This window comes from Cornus florida, unplaced genomic scaffold (genome assembly GCF_030987335.1).
Source record: "Cornus florida cultivar Cherokee Brave unplaced genomic scaffold, ASM3098733v1 CherokeeBrave_3.0.0_Hap2_Chr03, whole genome shotgun sequence".
Taxonomy (NCBI): Eukaryota; Viridiplantae; Streptophyta; class Magnoliopsida; order Cornales; family Cornaceae; genus Cornus; species Cornus florida.
Genome location: NW_026775573.1, coordinates 69,377,167 through 69,397,654, shown reverse-complemented (window position 1 = coordinate 69,397,654; position 20,488 = coordinate 69,377,167). Strand labels below are relative to the sequence as shown.

Below are 20,488 nucleotides of genomic sequence, written 5' to 3'. Positions count from 1 at the left end.
TCTGGCCTAAATACAGTTCCTCTCAGGCTCATTGCCGAGGAACTACATACCTCAGACCTCGAGAGTCCAGTACATTACAGTTCCTCTCAGGCTCATGGCCGAGAAATTATATATCTCGGACCTCAAGAGTCCGGTATAATATAGTTCCTCTCAGGCTCATGGCAGAGCAACTACATGCCCTCGGACCTCAAGAGTCCGGCACAATACAGTTCCTCTCAGGCTCATAGCCGAGGAAAAAGATATTAAGAAAAGAAAATATATTCTCTCTTTTTTAAGCCCAGACTATTTGGCCTAAATACAGTTCCTCTCAGGCTCATAGTCGAGGAACTACATACCTCGGACCTCGAGAATCTGGTACATTATAGTTCCTCTCAGGCTCATGGCCGAGGAACTACATACCTCGGACCTCAAGAGTCTGGTACAATACAGTTCCTCTCAGGCTCATGGCCGAGGAACTACATGCCCTCGGACCTCAAGAGTCCGGTATAATACAGTTCCTCTCAGACTCATGGCCAAGGAACTTACCACCTCGGATGCAAAAAGTCCGAAGTTACGTCAATAGGTTTGAACCTAAATGAGGGCAAATATTCTTTATGACCGTCATACTCACAGGCCCACATACTTGGCCTAATAGTGTATAACCCGTTAAAAGTTTTGTCCCACATCGTAAATAACGAAAAACGTGAGTTCAATATATAGTGCAATCCCACAATTGTCAATCGCTAAGAAAGGGGCCCTTAATAAATAGGTCTTTAAGCGAAATCGCTCAATCAGAAACCTACATAACAAGGGACTCTCTTTCTTGAGCCTATCCTTTTCAAATTCCTCGGATCATGATAGCATGAATGCAGCACATATTCCAAAAGTTGAGAATTCAAAGGCATCAATAAGAGTCCTCTAAGGCACATATAGAGGCCGAGGAGACACACATTCTAGACCTCAGGAGTCTGAGGATACCAGTCAAATAGATACCTCGGATCTCAAGAATCCGAAGGTATCACTAAATTCCTCTAAGGCATAAAGAGCTGCCGAGGAATAAAATTCGTTTTTGGAACTCAAATAGTCCAAGGACCTCAAGTTTCCTCTAAGGCACAAAGAGCTGCCAAGGAATAAACATTCGCCTTCAGACCTCAAGAGTTCGAGTATCTCAAAATTTCTTTAAGACAAAAAAAGTGCCGCGGAACAAAATGAAATGAAAATTACCTCAAACTCAAAGAAGTCGATGGTTAAAATTTTTATATCCTCTGAAGCACAGAGCAGTGACGAGGATTAAAATAAATTACCTCGGAATGCTAATCAGGAAAGTTGAAGCTAATTGCTCAAGAAAAACACTATGTTGATCTCCAGGATGATCATTAAAAATGATCACCATCATTATTCACTCTTGAAATCTTCGGACCTACGATTCTGAAGACCATCTCTCACTTTTGAAATCTTCGGACCCACGAGTCCGAAGAGTTCCTCTTAGGCATGAAGCCAAGGATATCACAAGCCTCGGATCTTAAGAGTTCGAAGGTATCAATAAATTCCTTTAAGGCGCACAGTCTAAGAACAACAAGCTTTGGACCTTAAGAGTCCGAATACAAGCCTCGGACCTCAATAGTCCGGAGGCATCAATAAAATTCTTCTAAGGCGAAAACAGAAACCGAGGAACTATAAACTTCGGATCCCAAGGGTCCCACATTAGTAAATTCCTTAAGGCACATGCAGAGGCCGAGGAATTACATGCTTCGGACTTCAATATTCCGAAGATATTAAACTACTCCAAGGCATATATCACTGTCAAGGAAAAGCATGATTTGGACCACAAAACTTCAAAGGAATCAGTAAAGTGCATGTTTCGGACCCCAAAGGCATCAATCAAATAACTAGGATCTCAAGAGTCCGAAGACATCAAAAAATTCCTCAGGCGCATAGCCAAGGAGCCTCAAGCCTCGGACATTTTGATTTACTACAATTACCATTATTAGCTACAATTAATTCCCTTTAGTTATGGCTGTCACGTCAAACAAAAGGAAATTGAGGGCAAAGTGTGGGGGCAAAAATCTCCCCTTCCAATTAAAACAAGACACATCAGCACATAAGGGGACTACCACAAATACTGAGACTATTCAACCTTTAAATTGGCCTCTACAAGAAGCTTGGACCATGTTAATTAAGCATAATGGGCTGAACTTATTAAGAAGGCCCAAGATGATAAAACCCCCAAGCCCAATTACGAATATGTTACTAAACCCATTTTTAGTAACAGTTCTATTAGAAGAAGAATTATCATCTATGGAAACCAAATAATGTAAATCCTTGTTATAAGGAAAGTATGATGTAATTCAGATTTTTAAGGGACAAGCAATGTGAGTCTTAAAAGGAATCGATTATGATTTTTCCTATATAAAAAGGGCTCAGGACCCTCAATAAGGGGACAGAGAAAAAAAAAAGGGCAAAGCCCCCCAAAAAAGAGAGATCCAATTCTCATTGCCAGAACTATGTTTCGACCTGATTCCCATGCTCCATGTGAGATACGTAGGTAATCTAGGTAATCCTAGGTTCGGTCATATCATCAAAATATCCCCTTATCTCTATATAATTTCTCTAGTTCATTGTTTGTTCTATATTATTATTTTGGGTGTAATAATTGTAGAGAATTCGTTGACTTGTCAAAGTTGAGCGAATTTTTGCACTTATAGTGCCGAGAAGGATCCCCCGTTCCATCAAACTGGGTGAAAGAAGGCATGGTAAACTTCTTGGGCCTCTCAACCAAATACACATCATCAGTGAAAGGAGTTATGACCAAGGAATTTTTGTGTTCTCTAGCCATCTCGGCAGGTGTCTGAATCTTCAGGAGTCTTTTCTCATCAAAGGCATCCTGAACTCCTACACCATCTGGGATTCCATTGGACCACACCGTGAGCTTATGACTGGATTCGACTTGCTCGTCCTGTGTGCAACGAGGGACGTTATCCAAAGCTACAGCCTCGGATCTTGCCCTCTGTTGTTGCTGAACCTTATTCGGCTGAGCCTCATTGGGTTGTGCCCCATTAGGTGGAGCCCCATTGGGCGGAAGTCCGGTAATCTGAGGAACATTCTGATTAGGGGGTGCCGCTGTGTCACCCACTGGTGGCGGTGGTGCCAACTGAGTTATCGCTGCTTGTAGAGTGTTATTTTGTTGTTGAAGCAAGGCGATCTGAGCCACGCTTGTTTCATTTGCCTGACGAAGTACATCAAACTGGTGTAGAAACTCTTCACGCATCTTCTGCATCAACTCCGTATGTTGATCCGTTGAAGATCCTCCGTTCGACATTCTGGATGGTAGTTACAGGATTCACCTGTGAAACAAGAGTGGGAATATATTTGCACACGTTTCCCACATACGGCGCCAAAGTGTAGGTGCAAAATTTCGCCCAACCAATTACGATCGCGAGAAAATAATACCACACACTCAACAAACAATCAGAATAAACAAGAACAGTGTCTATTGAAGAATTGAATTGCTTGTCCCTTTATTGGAAGTTTAGGCCTCTATTTATACACAAAATTTGGTAAAATTATGGTAGGACTCACGTTACTTGTCCTCCAATTCTTTCCTTACATGAATTTCTTTACAAATAGAGTTCTTTCCATTGTATGGTATTTCCTACGCAGGACTTGCTTTGTATAAAGACTTTCCTTTTGGGTTGATTCCTTTGCTTAATAGGACTGAGCCATATTTTGTTATACTTGGGCCGGATGTGGTTTGGTGTAAGTGACTTGACTAATGGACCAAAACTCCAACAGCGGTGATGTTGGGTTGATCGATATTCTTGCCTGGCTTTGGAGGCCCAACATAAATGATAATGAGTTAAAGCACAGCGTAACTTGGGCTTGATCCGGATGGGCTTCTGAGATCTCCTAAATGCAAATTTGTAGAGTGGTGACGTGTTTCATTCTTATTGGAGGGAAATTTTTCCCTCCACACACATGGAAATGCAACCGTTTCCAAATGTTCGGAGAGCTGATTTTGTGCTGAAAGTATAACCGGTTCTAAAGTAAAGTACAATAGGTTTAGACTTTGCTTAATGTTATTTCCATTTCCAACCTAAATTCTCATATCCAACTTTAAAAATACTTAAAAGCATTTCTCAAATGCTTACCTATTCTAAATGATATTCTCAACCGATTTAAGGATAAGAGACACTTGCTTTTTAGCTCTAAAAGACTGGGACTCGAAATAAACAAAAATTAATGCCATCGTTAAGTTTTGACTTCAAGATTTGCCAACATACAACTTTATATCTCACATTTTGCATTAATTGCGCTGACCATTCCTGCGAATTTTTGCACCTGCACACAATAATCCAAAGCTTAAAAATAAAGAAACCATAACAGTTCAAAAGGTTAAAAATAAAGTGAGGGTGAAACCTATATATATATATATATAAATATATAAAAGAACAAAAAAAGTCATTGGTAGTTGCCCTTGTGGACCTTAGGGGCCTGGTCCGAGGAAAAGAAATGAAAAACAAGCAGAGAAAGGAAAACGTGAATGTAAGTATCGATGAAATTAAGTAGTTACACATTTAACATTAGAAAATGATATATAGTCTTGCAATTATGACCGCCAGCTTTGCGACCAATGTGTTCTGCAATAAGAAATCACCAATACGTTTTTTTTACCAACAAGCTATAATAAAGTGGTCACCCCCCAAAGTCATTTTAGTGTTTTAACATCTCTCTATCATCCAAGTCTCCTCTTCTTTCTCTGCATCTAGAAACCAAGACAACATGATCTGAACAAGGGCGATCCAAGGTTGCTGATTGGGGTGGGCTAATTCTATATTGGGTTAATTTTGAGTGGGTTAAATTTTTTTTTTTTTTTTTTGGACTGGGCTAAAAGTAGTATAGTAAAAAAAAAAAATTCCTTTTTTGGGGAGGGCTGAAGCCCACCTCCGCCCACCCCTCCCTCCGCCCTTGGATCTGAAGCAAGAAAATTGCAAAGATAGAAATAAAGTGGCTCCTCTGCCAAGTACATCAGGGATCAATTTTTTAATTTTATAGTTAAAAGAATCGTATCTATTTGTTATTGATCAACATCAATGATCAAGATTAAATATATCATTAACGTTGAAAACCTAATTTTTATCAATATATACATAAACTTTATTGTATTTATTATTGTATACGTGTATTATTTATACATATATTATATATATATATATAGCTAACCTTACGGTAATGGACTCCTTTCCATACATGCATATTGATTCAGGGCAACGTTACTTATGCATTTATTCTTTATATTATACTACATAATTTGCATTATATATATACACTTTAATTGTGGATTTTTAATATGATAAGTTTTAATTGAATGTAAAATTATGAAATTAGTTTTAGTTATAAAATAAAATAAAATAAAATACTCTTAAAAAAAACCTGAAGGAAAATTTAATCTTTAAAAATGCATGTTTTTAGTGTCCTACAAATAAGGAGACAAATAATTAACAACAGCAGCAATCGTCCTTAACATTTCTCTTAAATTTTTTTTTTTTTGAAAAAAAACTCATATTTACTTCTCTAGAGACTTAAACCAAGTTACCACTGTACTATTACCGTATTGGTATGTATCTTCTTGTCATATTCCAAAGATTATGATACGATATCTATTGGACAGCAGTATATGTCAACATTAATTACATAATCGTCCCTATCATGGTGTGTGGTCAACAACCAAATACTTGGTCCATCTATAGCTGCCAACCCACATGCAAAAATCCATTCTATCCGGGAAGAAAGATACTTATAACTAATTAATTGAAAATTAAGGAATCCAAACGTGTTGCTTAACCCGCCCTCAAAGGCACCAGAAAAGTATTAAATATACCGTGGTATCTCGGGTCATCTTTGTCATTGAATGTAGGGAGCCCACCATTACGGTCATGATTCATCGGTTCCTATTATTTTTCATACAATACTCTCTAGATATTTAATATTTTATAAAAAAATATAATTTCGTATTAAAATTTTAAATTAATTCGAATTATTCATATAACTAATTTTCACATCAAAAATTTAATATGATCTTGAATTAGTTTTAAATTAAATTACTCTTAAATAAGATAAAGTTCAAGACTTTTTGTAGATTTTTAATAAATTACAAACAAATTTTTAGAAAATTAAGTCTCCTAAATGTTAAGATACAATGAGTTAAGATTTAATAAAGGAAGTTGAAAAGAAAAAAAAAGTAATCATATTTTATGTTTGGCTTAGAAAAAAGGCACGATTCCGCTTTTCGGGTGAGTGGAAAGCAAAATCATGGGAAGCGGACTTGACATGAACTGCTGTCGTTCTAAAGTGAATATCCAAACAATATTCCAGTTAAAGATTGTAGAGATCAGACGATTGTTTGAAGGTTTGGAATGACCATATTCAGAGGTTCTTTTTGCCTTAAAAAAGAACTTCGAGACTTTTCTATAGCTAGTGAAAAATGAAGATGGTATGGAAAGTGTAGGACTTGTAATAAAAGTTATGGACGATTTGCTGGAAAGTAGGAAAAATAAGTGTTGCACTTAAATTAGACACAATGTAAATACATTACAGGAATGTAAAGATACATGAAATAAAGGAAGTGAATGTGCTATTTGTTGTGTGTGTTTAACAGAGTTTGCAAGTTAGGCCTAAGTGCTCTATTTATAGAGTTTTCTTGCAGAAATTGGAAATGTAGCAGTTTCAGCAGCTTCCACGTGTTCTCAGATTGCCAAGTGTCCCATGATCTTCCAGCTTTCTCTTAATATTGACATGTGTAAAATCATGTTCTCCCATGATCTATAACTAATAAATAGTGGTCTTTGGCGGTTGAATGCATGTTTGCAAGCGTTTACTCATGATCTGGAATTGCCCAGATGGAAAGGCGACAGTTTCCAGCAGCAGTTAAGAACTTCCACCTAGAAGGTCTAAATCATGCCATGTGTCCCACGTTTTCCTTAACTTTTTTTTGGTAAATGCATCATGTTTTCAGCCCACTTGCTAATTTTTAGCAACCTCCTCACCTAAATAAGGTGAGTGGTTGCCTTTATTTTTGGAGTGACTCATACAAACTAGTAGATATTATAGGAGTGAGAAGAGTTGCCATTCTTGATGACTAAGCCAAAGGTATACATAGTTTTCTAGATGTTTGCCATGTGGCAGTAATAGACCATATATGCTCTTATGGTGGGCTCTCATCTCACCAAATTTCCCCTTACCATTGACCTGGTCTTTAGTGCCACGTGGTAGATCTAAGTGGTTCTACACTGCATGCTATGTGGGACTGCTTGTAGGGTAACATTCCTCTTCCAGTTGCTGGAACTAATCTGGAGTGGCAAGTTCCCTTGGAACTCGCCACAAGTCAACTTTTCATTTGTCAAAAAAAATGGGATAAACCGTTTAAATATTATATATAATGTATTTTAAAGTAAAAATATATATGAAAATAATATTATAATTCGGGTTGGCTCAGGTTGCTAGCACTTCAACCTAAGCCCAACCCTAATTCAATTCGGGTTGAGATTTTTCAACCCAAACCCAATCTTAATTGTAAAAATGATTATCGATCCAAGCCTGCGAAAAATCGGGTTGGGTTCGGATTTCCCAACCTAAGTTGCACCCCTAGAAAATTTGAAGATTCCTAGAAAATGAGACAAATATGTCTAAAATTGGATGGACGTGAGAGAAGAGGGGATATATGAGACATTACTATGGAAGAAATTGTGTATTTCCTTCTTTTTTTATTCGGTTGGATGAAAGATAATAGAATAAATTCATAATTTATTATGTTAATTATGAAGGTAGAAAAGATAAAGTTTTAAATTGTTTTACCATTATATTCAGTAATATCTATAATATTGTAATTTATAGAGGATAATATTGTAATTTAAAATGTGTGTAATTTAGGATAACAATTAATTTAAACTTCTATAATAGTACACTTTTATTCCGTCTCTCTTCCACCCAATTTTGAATGGATCAAAATTTACAAAGAATGAAAGATGACACATCCCTCAAATTACCATTTCTTTTCTTGTCTCTTCTGTATCGAACAAAGAAAGTTTATTCTTCCTTCCTATTTTATTTTCATATTTCTTCCTTCCTTCCTTCCTACTGCATAATTGTGAATATGGAGTTATTACTTGGACCAATTATAAACTTTGATTTGTTATGCATATTAATAATCGCTTTAGTTCTTTGTCTAAGGTTGCCTTGGATAATTGCCTTTTTCTTAATATAATTTTAAAAAAAAATTATTCTAACATTCTAACTGTCCACTGTGTTATAATATAATAATACACATCTTAATTCAAATAAAAATAGTGATGTGCTATTTTTCTAACAGTTATAAGATTGGAGATGACGGGAAAGAATTGATGTTCTAATTGCGAGTGACGGATCCAAAAAATTATATGAGAGGGAATAGTTTTAAATAACAAGAATATATAGTGATAAAAAGAAAAAAGAAGTTTTTCCAAAAAATTACATGAGAGGGAACAGTTTTAAGTAACAAGAATATATAGTGAAAAAAAGAAAAAAAGTTTTTCATTTATTAATAGAAAAATTAATTAATTTTTTAATTAGTAAGAAAATACTCGCACACTTCATTTAAATGTTCACGATGGATTTCGAACCCATCTTTTCTCTTTTGAACTAACCTAGCAAATACGCTTGAGAGTGAATGGTATCTCTGTAAAATAGGCAAGAAGGGTTAGAATTTAGATTAGTAGATGCAGAGAGTCGAAACTTAACACTCCAAAATTCACCGGAGATACTAACCCACTTGGCTATCAAAGTATCTGCTTTGTGAAAATAATTAAGTCATACAAAATAATGAATATAAGAAAATTTCCCTCATTTTCACTTTTACAGGCTTGAAATATTTCTTCTTTTTTCTAGTTTTGAGAAGAAAAAAAAAAAAAAAAAAAAGTGAATTGTAAAACTTAGAAGCCGAGAGAACTTGACTCGTGAGAAAAAACTTTGGCGCTCTCATTGCACCGTGCAACATGTGGACTGCGCATGTATTACATGCACACTAATAAATAGTCAAATGCACCATTTGCATGGTGTAACAGACGCATTAAAAATTTTCTCCTAACTGTTAATGATCCAGCCTCGAACCTCCGACCTATTAGGGTTTGTACAGCTTTTTTTGTGGGGTGGGGGGGGGGGGGGGGGTGTCAATGATCCAGGCTCGAACCTCCGACCTATTAGGGTTTGTACAGCTTTTTTTTTTTGGGAGGGGGGGGGGGGGGGGGGGGCGGGGGTGGTCTTTAATACGTATATGTATTGATTGCAATACTTTAAATATATTAGCGTGGAATGATTGACTCAATGCACGCTGAAATGTGGCATGGGTCAATGAATGTTTTCCACCATTTAAACCAAGCCCTTCCGTTTCAATTCACATTAACAATTTTGATTTTGATTTTGATTTTTTGATTTTTAACATGAAACCATGTTTATTATTACAATGTAAACCTTAAACTACTCACCGAGGGTGAAAGAAAACTTAAGCCATGGAATGAGAAATATATTTTAAAATCTTGGGACTCGAGGACCCACTGTTTGATGTACACATAAGCTCTATTCACACAAATTTGAATTAAGAAAACAACCTTTTGATGAAATCATGTTGAATTCTAACATAACATCTAAGTTTATTTACCTTTTATTATGTCCATTAAAATACATGAGGGAGAGTTGGTTGTTAGAGGTTCTTATCCCACATCATGTAAGGATGAAAAAGGTTATGAACTTATACGGGTGAGTTTATAGCGTTACCTAGATCATAAGGCAAGCACACGTCTACACCGGAGGTGTCAAGGTCAGGGGCATAGCTTAATTTGTTTTTTCTTTTTTATCTATTAGCAAGAAAATCACTCTCACACTCTCCTAAACTTTGTTTAGCCTTTGAAAGTGGCATAACGGATGAGCGTTTGTCTATTTCTTCAAAAGCTTAAATTATTGGGTATGTTGCATACTCACCTATTTATACCTATTTTATTTTTCATCCGGATCCCATGTGGGACAAGTATCCCTCGTAACATTCTCCTGTACTTAAACTTGTAACATCTTCGTTGCGGTTGTGCCACCTTGTCTATCCAAGTGGACTCACTCGGACGCTTGGCGTGATACCGAATCAATAACTAGGTCTGATTCTGATACTAATTATAATGCGTGGGCGCTTGTTCATTTATTCAAAAGTTTAAATTATTAGGTAATGTTGCATATCCATCAATTTATATTCATTTCACTTTTTATTCGGATCCGATTTGAAACAAGTATCCTTTGTAACTCATAGCTTAGGATTAAAATATCTGCGTAAATAAAGCCATTAATTTGTCATTTTTCTTAAATGATAATAACAAGATAAAGGTCACTATTTTCTCTATTACATGCAGATAGATACATGCAACTAGCTTCAATCTGGTTCGTGGTTGTAGTGGGGGACCTTAGGCGGCCAATGTTTCGCTCGCCTACGACAGGAGAGAGAGGACCCTCCATAGTGCAATTGTCTATCATGCTGACATCATTTTGGGGTGTGGTTAGAAGGTTAATTAAAACAAAACCAATCATTATGGATCTAACAAAATGAGAACTAAAAACATCTAATTGAGCCGTCTCAATCAAATCAATCTGAACACTATAAGATCAGTTTTGATCAATTCCATTTTGAATTTTATTGAGAATTTGATTGCGTGTTACATAAACCCTGTAACATTTTATATTTTATATCACTATAACACTTGCACGATTTTTTACCAATTACATCTCCTGCATAATACTCACAAATAATCATGTATATGTCATACTACTGATGATTGTATTTGATCTCCATCCATTAGAGGGTGAGAGAAAGTAAAAGAAAGTGAAAGTTAAATTATACTAATGCCTCTTGGGATTTTGATAAATTATATTTGACTATTCATCGTTTCTTTTTTAAATTCGTTCGTCACCGATTGTCATAAAATAACTTTGAACATGAAAAGTTAAGTAGTGTATATGATTTTATATGATAACATGATAAAGGACACTATTTTCTCAATTACATGAATTATAATTGCTTGAATTAATGGATTACATTTTTGTTATATTTTCCTATTTTTTTCTTCTTTTGTTTGTTCTTCTTTTGTGAATGAACTGAGTCACAAAAAATTAAGAATATATAATACTAGAGATTAGTTCTCCATGTTAAATGTAAAATTAAGTGAATATCAATTATTTTATAAATTAGATTGATATTTAAAACATAATAGCCTCCCCACTTTTTAAAGGTAGAGGAAACACTCCACCTTTAAAAAGTGGGGGAGGCTACTTATGCTATATCTCCGATATTTAATCAAAGTCTAAACTTATTTCAATCACAATGTATTTGCTTGCCAATGAAATTAAAAAATAACATTATTGTCATTAGTAAATTGTGATACTGAGAAAATTTTCAGTAAATTGTCACACAATGAAATTAAAAAATAACATTATTATCATAAGTAAATTGTGAGATACTAAGAAAATTTTCAGTGATAGAATGAACATGCAAAATATTATTTAAATGTAGAGAGAGGTCCAAGGAAATTTTAAATATCCAATATTTTTAATAAGCAAACATGTGCCATTGCCAACTTTTATTTGATCAATACCCTGATATTCAAAATAAATATCATATTGTGTAAGTTATAATGGATAAGATACCCTCTGATACAATTGTTCAAATCTGAAAATAGGGAAGATAAAAATCATAAAAGATTGCTGGTAGTTTAAGTTTGAAAAAAAAAATCCTATCCATTGTCCTTATTCTTATCAGTGGTCATTATATAGACCTCTCTAGAATGTTTACCATAAATGTGTCATTTTCGAAGTTCACGACTTTAGAAGATACATAGTATATCCAAGTTAATGAGCTTTGATTAAAATCATGTACAGATCACACTAATAAATAGGTTTCACATTATTCTTTATGAATGAACTTAAATTCATTCATCTTCTTTACTGAATTTATTGGGAATTCTAAAGTCACGTGTGAACATATGTAAATACGTTATTTAAGATAAATTATCACATTACTTTGTTGGTTGGAGAGTAAATTATTAATTATTTTATATATATATATATATATATATATATATATATATATATATATATATTGTTTTTTTGTATACTTTTTCCAGGTCGGTTGCCACCGCAGGTTTTACGCGATCAATTGAATTATATAAATATCTCTTCAACACAACATAGGTCATCGAAAGGATCTCGAAGGCCCACCAAAGCACGAAAGCTAGAATATTTTATAAAATGGATTCTTATTTGAAGAGTGCATAACTCCATGGATAAGCTTACACTAATCTGTCAATTTGGGATCTAATTCAAGATTTTCCTTAAGAGGTAGCGGGAAGAAATTGGAATGTAATAAAGAATATTGTGAATTTAATTTAAAACACATATTTGATAGCACACCGTCTGATTTGATTCAGTTTAAAAAGTGAAATAGAATCAAAACGATAATAACAATTCTAACAAAATTGGAACCAAACCGAGTTGATGGACCTATCTAAGTCAAACCTTATAAGATCATCAATTCAGTTATACTGATTGAATTTAATTACTCCTATTAAAATACTTAATTAGTTTAATGATACTTACTTTAACTTAAATCAAATCTTATTTAAACCAATAGTTTTAGTTCCCTGTCAAGAATAAAAATAATAGAGATGATGAGAAAATGATAAAATGTATGCAACCTTACTTTCACCTTTAGAGTGAGGCTATTTTTGTTTTTGATTCCTTCTTCATCTGTAGGTCACAATGTCACCTTCAGTCCCCTGTCAAGAGTTATTTCTAAGAGAGATTATTTTTGTTTTCGTTTCCTTGATCTGTATAATGTCACCTTCAGTCCCCTGTCAAGAGTATATTTCTTATTTCTCAGATCTACTAATTAATAACATGGTAGTAAAATAATACGCCACCAAAGGTAGAATGTTATTTTATTAACTTATTTATATATGAATGAGGTCAATGTTACAAAGATGGTTATATATAAAATATTGATTGAATCTGAACGTGCAAAAAAGTTAACCAACTAATTACTTAATGCATATACACACAATTATGAATTATGAACATTTAGTGCGGGGCCGCAAGGTACACAAGTATAAATATTCTAGTTTGGTTTATATTAGTACTTTAAAATTTTCTCTTAAACGGAATGAATCTTTTTATTTCCCATGAAATGCTGCATTATCTTAAAAATAAACAGAAAGACAAACATGCATTTCTTGCATTGAAGCTTGACACAAGTAAGGTTTACGATCGCATTGAATGATCTTTTTTGTTAACAATTCTTGCTAAATTGGGTTTTCATACTCATTGAATCAAAATTATACATGCTTGCATCTCTACGGCATCTTTCTCTTCGGTTATTAATGGTAGCTCTATGGAGATGTTTTTACCTACCCGCAACTTACGCTAGGGAGATCCCTTATCCCCATATTTATTTATTTTGTGTGCAAAAGCTCTTTCTCTTTCTATGTAGGTGACAATTTAACATAAAATTCTCTTGGGTATTCGCATCTGCCCACAGGCTCCAATTATCTCACACTTACTTTTTGCGGATGATTCAACTAATTTTTTCAAGGCTTCTACTTCAGAAATCCAATTCGTTTAGAATTTTCTCAATCGGTTTGAAAAAGCCTCTGGGCAACAGATCAGTATTTCTAAATCGTCAATTTTCTTCTCCAAAAATACCTCTGCGGAGGTCAAGTCCAGCTTATGTCAAGTGTTGGGGATTCACAAGGAAGAATTATGTGCTAAGTATTTAAGTATGCCGGCAATTATTGGCCGTTCAAAATGGGACGTTTTTCACTATATTGTTCAGTGGGTTTCTAATCATTTAGCCTCCTGGAAGTCTCTTTTACTGTCTCCAGCTAGAAAGGATATTTTAATCAAAGCAGTTTTGGGAGCTTTACCAACATATGTGATGTCTTGCTTCAAGTTGACACGTAAACTATGTTTATCCCTTCTGAGGCACGTACGTAGATTCTGGTGGTGTAAGCCGAGAGCTTCTCCAAGTATTAACTGGGTTACATGGGAGTCCTTATGTGAGCATAAAGAGGATGGGGGCTTTGGCTTTCGTAGTTTCGAAGCGTTTAATGCGGCTTTATTGGCTAAACATAGGTGGAACTTTCAAGTTCTTCAGCAAGGTATGGCGTTTAAATTATTTAAAGATAAATATTTTCAGCATTGATCCTTTTTGGAAGCCAAATTGGGATCCAATCCTTCCTGGCCTGGAGGAGTATCTGGTCAACTCAATCTCTTATTGCCGCCAGCTCTTGATGGATCGTGGGAAACGAACAATCTATTCATATTTGGATGGATCGTTGGGTTCCGGCCTGGTCACTTTTTTTCGCTTCCAAGGCCACTACATTCTTTGGTTCCCTAATTTGTGGCTGAGTTGCTTGATCCTTCAGTCCAATGATGGAATGTGGATTTGCTTTGAAGCTTATTTTCGATTGCCACTATTGATGTTATACTTAAATGGAGCTTTGGTGTATTTTTTAAAGCGGATAATCTGGGTTGGGACTTGGAATCCAATGGTATGTTTTCTGTGAAATCAACATATGAATTAGCTTATGGTATTTTGGGCCGTGGAGACCGATCTTTGGTGGCATCTGTTTCACATTCTGGCAGTAAGTCCTTTTGGGACAGTCTTTGGTCTTGTAGGACTACGCCAAAAATACAACATTTCTTGTGGCTTGTTATTCCAGTCCGTGAACGCTTAAGCGTTCATGGTCTTGATGTTGATGTTTTGTGCCCCCGTTGTGGTATAGCAGAGGAATCTATTGAACATTTGTTTTTCCACTATTCGCATTCCGTGCAGGTTTGGAAGTTCTCCCCGCTTCAGTTTGACTTCACCCTTCCTCTTTTAAGGATTGGTAGTTGCATTTGGTTCAACAATGGGGGCCTAAGGAAGGGGGATCAGATGTATTGGGGTTTGTTGCTTTCTGTTGCTGGTTTATTTGAAATGCTAGAAACAAACTCGTTTTTAATGGGGAGCTCTAGGATGCTCAGAAGATTGTTAGTTTGACATGTTCATCTTTTTGGGAATTCAAGGAGGTCTTGGACTTTTCATATTTGCGTCTGTCACGAGGTCAGCTTACCTCCAACTCTCGTCCGCGTTTCTCATCTTCATTGTCAAGATGGCTGCCTTCTCCTCCAGGTATTGTTAAATGTAATGTGGATGCGTCATTTTCTCAATCTTCCCACGTGGAGGGAGGTGGAGCTGTATTTCGAGATTCGTCGGGCACTATTCTGCAGGCTATGGTTTTTAGTTCGTTCCCGGCATCTAGTGCGACTTCGGCCGAGGCTATATTTCTTCGTAAAGTAGTCTTATGGGCGTTATCTTTCCATTTTGCTCATGTTTGGTTTGAATCAGATTCTTTGGATGTGGTTAAAGCTATTTTTGTCGTTGATCCAGGGCTAGTTGACATTAAAGCCATTTCCTTTGATATTCAACTGGTGCTTCGGCGTTTCGCCTCATCTTGTCTTAGCCATGTCCATAGGCATGACAATGAGGTGGTCAATGCTCTTGTAGTGCTTTCCCGAAGTCCTCTGCCTAAGGATGTTGCTCTTGCCCATATTCTACCTGATATTCTTCTTCTAGCAAGTAAGGATTGTATGTTTTGATTTGTGCTACTCATCTTTGTTTGACAAGTTAAAAAAAAAATCAATCTTAACATACAATTTCATATATATATTTTTTTGGATTAGAATTACAAAAGTCCCTTATATTTTCAAAATTATACATAAAATCTCTAGTAAAATTAAAAAACTCTTAAAAGTAAAATTCTTTATTAAGTTGCCCCAATATTCGTGACCGACTCGTTAACTTGATTGTGAAATGACCAAATTGACATTGCTATTTAATTTAAAATTAAAATGTTGATAATAATTTTTTTAAAATTGTTTTTGTAATTTTAAAATAGCAAGGTTAATTTTATAATTTAATATTAAATAATAATTTTGTAATTTAACATTATTTAATGGTCCTATATTATTTTTGTAATTTTAAAATAATAATTTTCAACATTTTAATTTAACATTGAATAACATGGTCAATTTTGTTATTTCACAACTAAATTAAGAGGGTCAGTCACGGATATGGGGATAATTTAATTACTTTTTTTTTTTTAATTCAGGAATATATATATATATATATATATATATATATATATATATATATGAAATTCTATTAAAGATTTTATGCACAATTTTAAAAATATAAGGAGATTTTATAATTTTGACTATTTTTTTATATAATGGAAACTGAATCATTAGTGCACATGACCGAACCAAACCGTATTTTTGATTTCTGAATCACTACCCACACTTGCCAGATCTTTTACAATTATGTCCTGAGATATAGCTCACAAAACATTGGAATATTAGTGACTATGTCACACCATGGGTGACACAAAATGAAGAACAACATTTGGTTAACTTAGCAATATTTATCTTCCCTCACAAGTTACAATGGCTAAGCTCACAGGTGATAGGTCTAAGTCAACCATTAATGCAATAAAGGCCATAATGGGGCCAACTTGTGGTTTTTTTTTTTTTAGTTTGAACGTTACTAGAAGGACTTCCTTTTAAGTCTTCGAAAGTGGGCTTAAAATTCCACAAATGTTCAAAAGATTATAAAAACAATATTAGCAGCCAATCTTGTTTTTTCAATACATTTATAACTATTCTATTCCATCACCTACCAATAGTCAGAAAACGCCTACCAACACTTTTGGTCAGCATACACACCATCTCTAAAGGCCTCACAAACCATTCCTTACATAATTCACTTCCACACCACTTTTGAGTGCAACATCTATAAATAACAAGTATTTTTTGAAAGGTTATAAATAACAAGTTCCCAAAGAGTGACTTGTGTGGACAATAGAGGGGAGTAGAGTCGAGAAAAAACTAAAAAAGACTAGGGAAGTTGGAAGAGGCCAGAGAGCTACAACATGGGTGACGTTGATGACATCCGATCAGCCCCGATAACGCCGAGACCTGCGTCGGTGACACCGCCGCCACCTATATCGGCTCCTCCGTCGCAGTTCCACTCCCCGTCTCTATCACGGTCACCGCTCCTCGCCACTGACGAGCACACACAGATTGTTCCGTCCAAAACACCCAAGACCCAAACACCCAGGAGGACGCCCTTGATCCGGACACCGCGGTTCATTACTCCGTTGGGGAGTCCGCTCAGGAAGGCTCTCCATCTTACCAAACTCGACCCACAGGATGCTTGGCTTCCCATCACCGAGTCACGAAACGGAAACGCCTACTACGCCGCCTTTCATACTCTCTGTTCTGGGATTGGAATCCAAGCCCTTGTTCTCCCCGTCGCCTTCACCATTCTTGGGTGGTAAGAAATCATATTTTGCTCAACTCAGTTCTCGGAGTCAATAGTGAATGTTCTCAAAACCTGAGAATAACCCGAGAAATTAAGTTTTAATTCAATTTTCGGAGTATTAATTGCTAAAATTGAAAATATTTTTTGATGTATGATTTTGCAGGACATGGGGAATAATATGTTTGACACTAGCATTCATATGGCAACTCTACACTCTATACTTGCTGGTACAACTTCATGAATCACAGGAAACCGGCATACGTTACAGCCGATACATGCAACTAGCAAGTGCAACTTTTGGTAAGCCTAGCTCTAAAACTCTTTCTTGTTCCGAAAATAAAATATTTCTTGTTCCGAAAATAAAATATTTTCGATTAACTATATCTCAGTGTTATGTGTTCTATAATGATTATTTTGAATTGACAGGTGAGAGGACGGCCAATTTTCTGGCCCTGTTTCCGATCATGTATCTAGCAGGAGGTACATGTGTGGCTCTGATCATCATCGGAGGTTCAACGTCCAAGTTGTTCTTTAATCTTGTTTGTGGGGGCACATGCACGGCCAGCACATTAACATCTGCGGAGTGGTACCTGGTGTTCACATGCGGTGCCGTGCTCCTGTCTCAGCTGCCCAATCTCAACTCCATCGCCGGCGTGTCGCTGGTCGGAGCCATCACCGCCGTCGGATACTGCACGCTCATGTGGGCGGTGTCGGTGGCCATGGGGAGGCTTCCGAACGTGTCATACAATCCAGTGAGAGGCAGCAGTCAGATTGTTAGGGTTTTTGATCTCCTGAACGCACTTGGGATCATTGCTTTTGCTTTCAGAGGCCACAATCTCATTCTTGAAATACAGGTATACAAACCAATAATAACTTCTCACCAACTGTTTACTTTCATTTATGGCTAGTTTATTTTTTTATTTTATTTTATTGGCCAAATATTATCATGGAACATGGCATGACGTGTTTTGAATAATAAATATTAATTAATCTGTAAATTATATATAATTTATTTGGATGGTCTGATTTGTATATAGATTCCATAAATTAAATATACTAAAGTACACACATGTTGTAGTTAATTAATATATATAAGTATGTTTTTTTTTTCATTCGTGACGGTGCAAGGACTTTGAAAGTGGCCAAAGTCTAGGCTGGCACGGTACTTGATTGCAATTATAGTAAGAAATATTTATCTTGAAGAAAGAAAAGAGTGTCAGGTTGAACGTTGACTGTTGACCAATTGTATGATATTATACTTGTGTACATACATGAACACATTTCGAATTTGGCCTCGTCTTTAGCAGTATTCTTTTGACCATGGGTCGGTCTTTATACTAAAAATATTAAGAACTAGTTATAATTTCACAACTTATTTTAGACTTGTTTTTAGCGTTAAGTATTGAATTGAATTACTAAATATTATTATAATCTCAATTTTTTTTTTTTTTTTTTTTTTTTTAACTGTAGGCGACCATGCCATCAAGTGAAAAGTTTCCATCGCGTGTGCCAATGTGGAGGGGTGTCAAGTTCTCATATGCCCTAATAGCTTTGTGTTTATTCCCTCTTGCTATAGGTGGTTATTGGGCATATGGTCACTTGGTAAGTACCATTCTAACAATCAAAGTACTCTAATTTACATGTGTTATAAGCTTTTGTTACAATAAAATTAAAAATATGTTACTAAACAAAATTTGCTTTACAATTGACAGATCCCGAAAGAAGGAGGTATGCTAACAGCATTGTACGCGTTCCACGGTGAAGATGCCTCTAAGTTTATCTTAGGACTAACGAGCTTATTCGTCATAATTAACGCGTTGAGCTCGTTCCAAATATACGGCATGCCAATGTTCGACGACATGGAGTCCAAATACACGACTAGGTTTAAGAAGCCGTGCTCGTGGTGGCTCCGAGCAATTATGCGAGCTATGTTTGGATACGGGTGCTTCTTTGTTGCAGTGGCAATCCCCTTCTTGGGAAGCCTTGCCGGACTTATCGGAGGGATCGCTTTGCCGGTTACTCTAGCTTATCCCTGTTTCATGTGGCTTAAGCTCAAGAAGCCTAAGCAATATAGTCCAGTGTGGTGGCTGAATTGGAGCTTGGGTCTATTGGGAATGGGCCTAAGTGGGATACTAATTGCAGCTGGAGTTTATGTTGTGATTGACACTGGTATTGAAGTGAGCTTCTTTAAGCCTCACTAATTCAAATAGATTTAGCGTAGAAATATATGAAGTTGGAAGTGTGTAAGCTTTTGTAAGTTTGGAATAATCTTTGATATATATATATTATTCATTATATGTAATTGTGATATTCAATTTGAAGAAAGAAAAGGAATTGACACTAGGGTATTTCTCTATTCTTCATTTCAACTATCTATGTTTGTGTATCTTATTTATCCACACTCTCTCACTGTACATGTTCTCTCTCGAATTAAATCTGGCACGGCCAACTTAATTGACAATGTTATGAACCTAAACGGGTCGAGCTCCAATTGTGCTTAATGTTTTGGACCATCAAACGAGAAAGTATTACATGGTTTCAGGCCAATCACTATCGGACACGTAAGTAATTGTATAAAAGGTGTGTCTAGTAGTAATTGGTCTAGACCAATGGTCCCGAGATTATCTAAAAATTTCTCTCAATCCAACTTCAAGTTGGTGAGTAAGCATCGAAAGCAAGCAAGCCTACCAATAATAAGGGCATGTTTGGATTGGTTTTTCAAACGCTACTTTTGGCTTTTTCGGCTTTGAAATTGTTTCGTGTAGTGTTTGGTTAAAAAGAGTTTCTTTTAAGAAACACAGTAGAGAAAATTTTTCACTCTTTAAATGGCAAGCGTATCCTTTTTATTATTGTTGAACATATGACTCAAATTGAGGCTGCAGTTGGGGACAACAAATTTGTGTGATCAGCAAGTATATTGCATCATCCCTTACATCAGAAATTCTTGGCAGCCAAGGAGTGTAGTTAGTAAGCTACCCATGCGTGGTCACCAAGTTCAGCAAACTGCGTAATGATATTTTGGCTATAAATAGCCTTGCTCCCATGGTGTTTGAGCATCCAAAATCACCAATTCAGTTGTGTGTCTGT

The 20,488-nt window shown here is 35.8% G+C and overlaps 1 protein-coding gene across 1 annotated transcript; it reads left to right on the top strand.

Moving 5' to 3' along the window:
- Nucleotides 1–16,699: 16,699 nt before the first annotated feature.
- Nucleotides 16,700–19,744, top strand: LOC132300729 (lysine histidine transporter-like 8). The gene is made up of 5 exons (XM_059797938.1): nucleotides 16,700–17,413; nucleotides 17,565–17,701; nucleotides 17,828–18,255; nucleotides 18,872–19,003; nucleotides 19,114–19,744. Exons 1-5 carry the CDS (start codon nucleotides 17,010–17,012, stop codon nucleotides 19,600–19,602), a joined length of 1,590 nt encoding a protein of 529 aa, XP_059653921.1. The 5' UTR covers nucleotides 16,700–17,009; the 3' UTR covers nucleotides 19,603–19,744.
- Nucleotides 19,745–20,488: the final 744 nt, after the last annotated feature.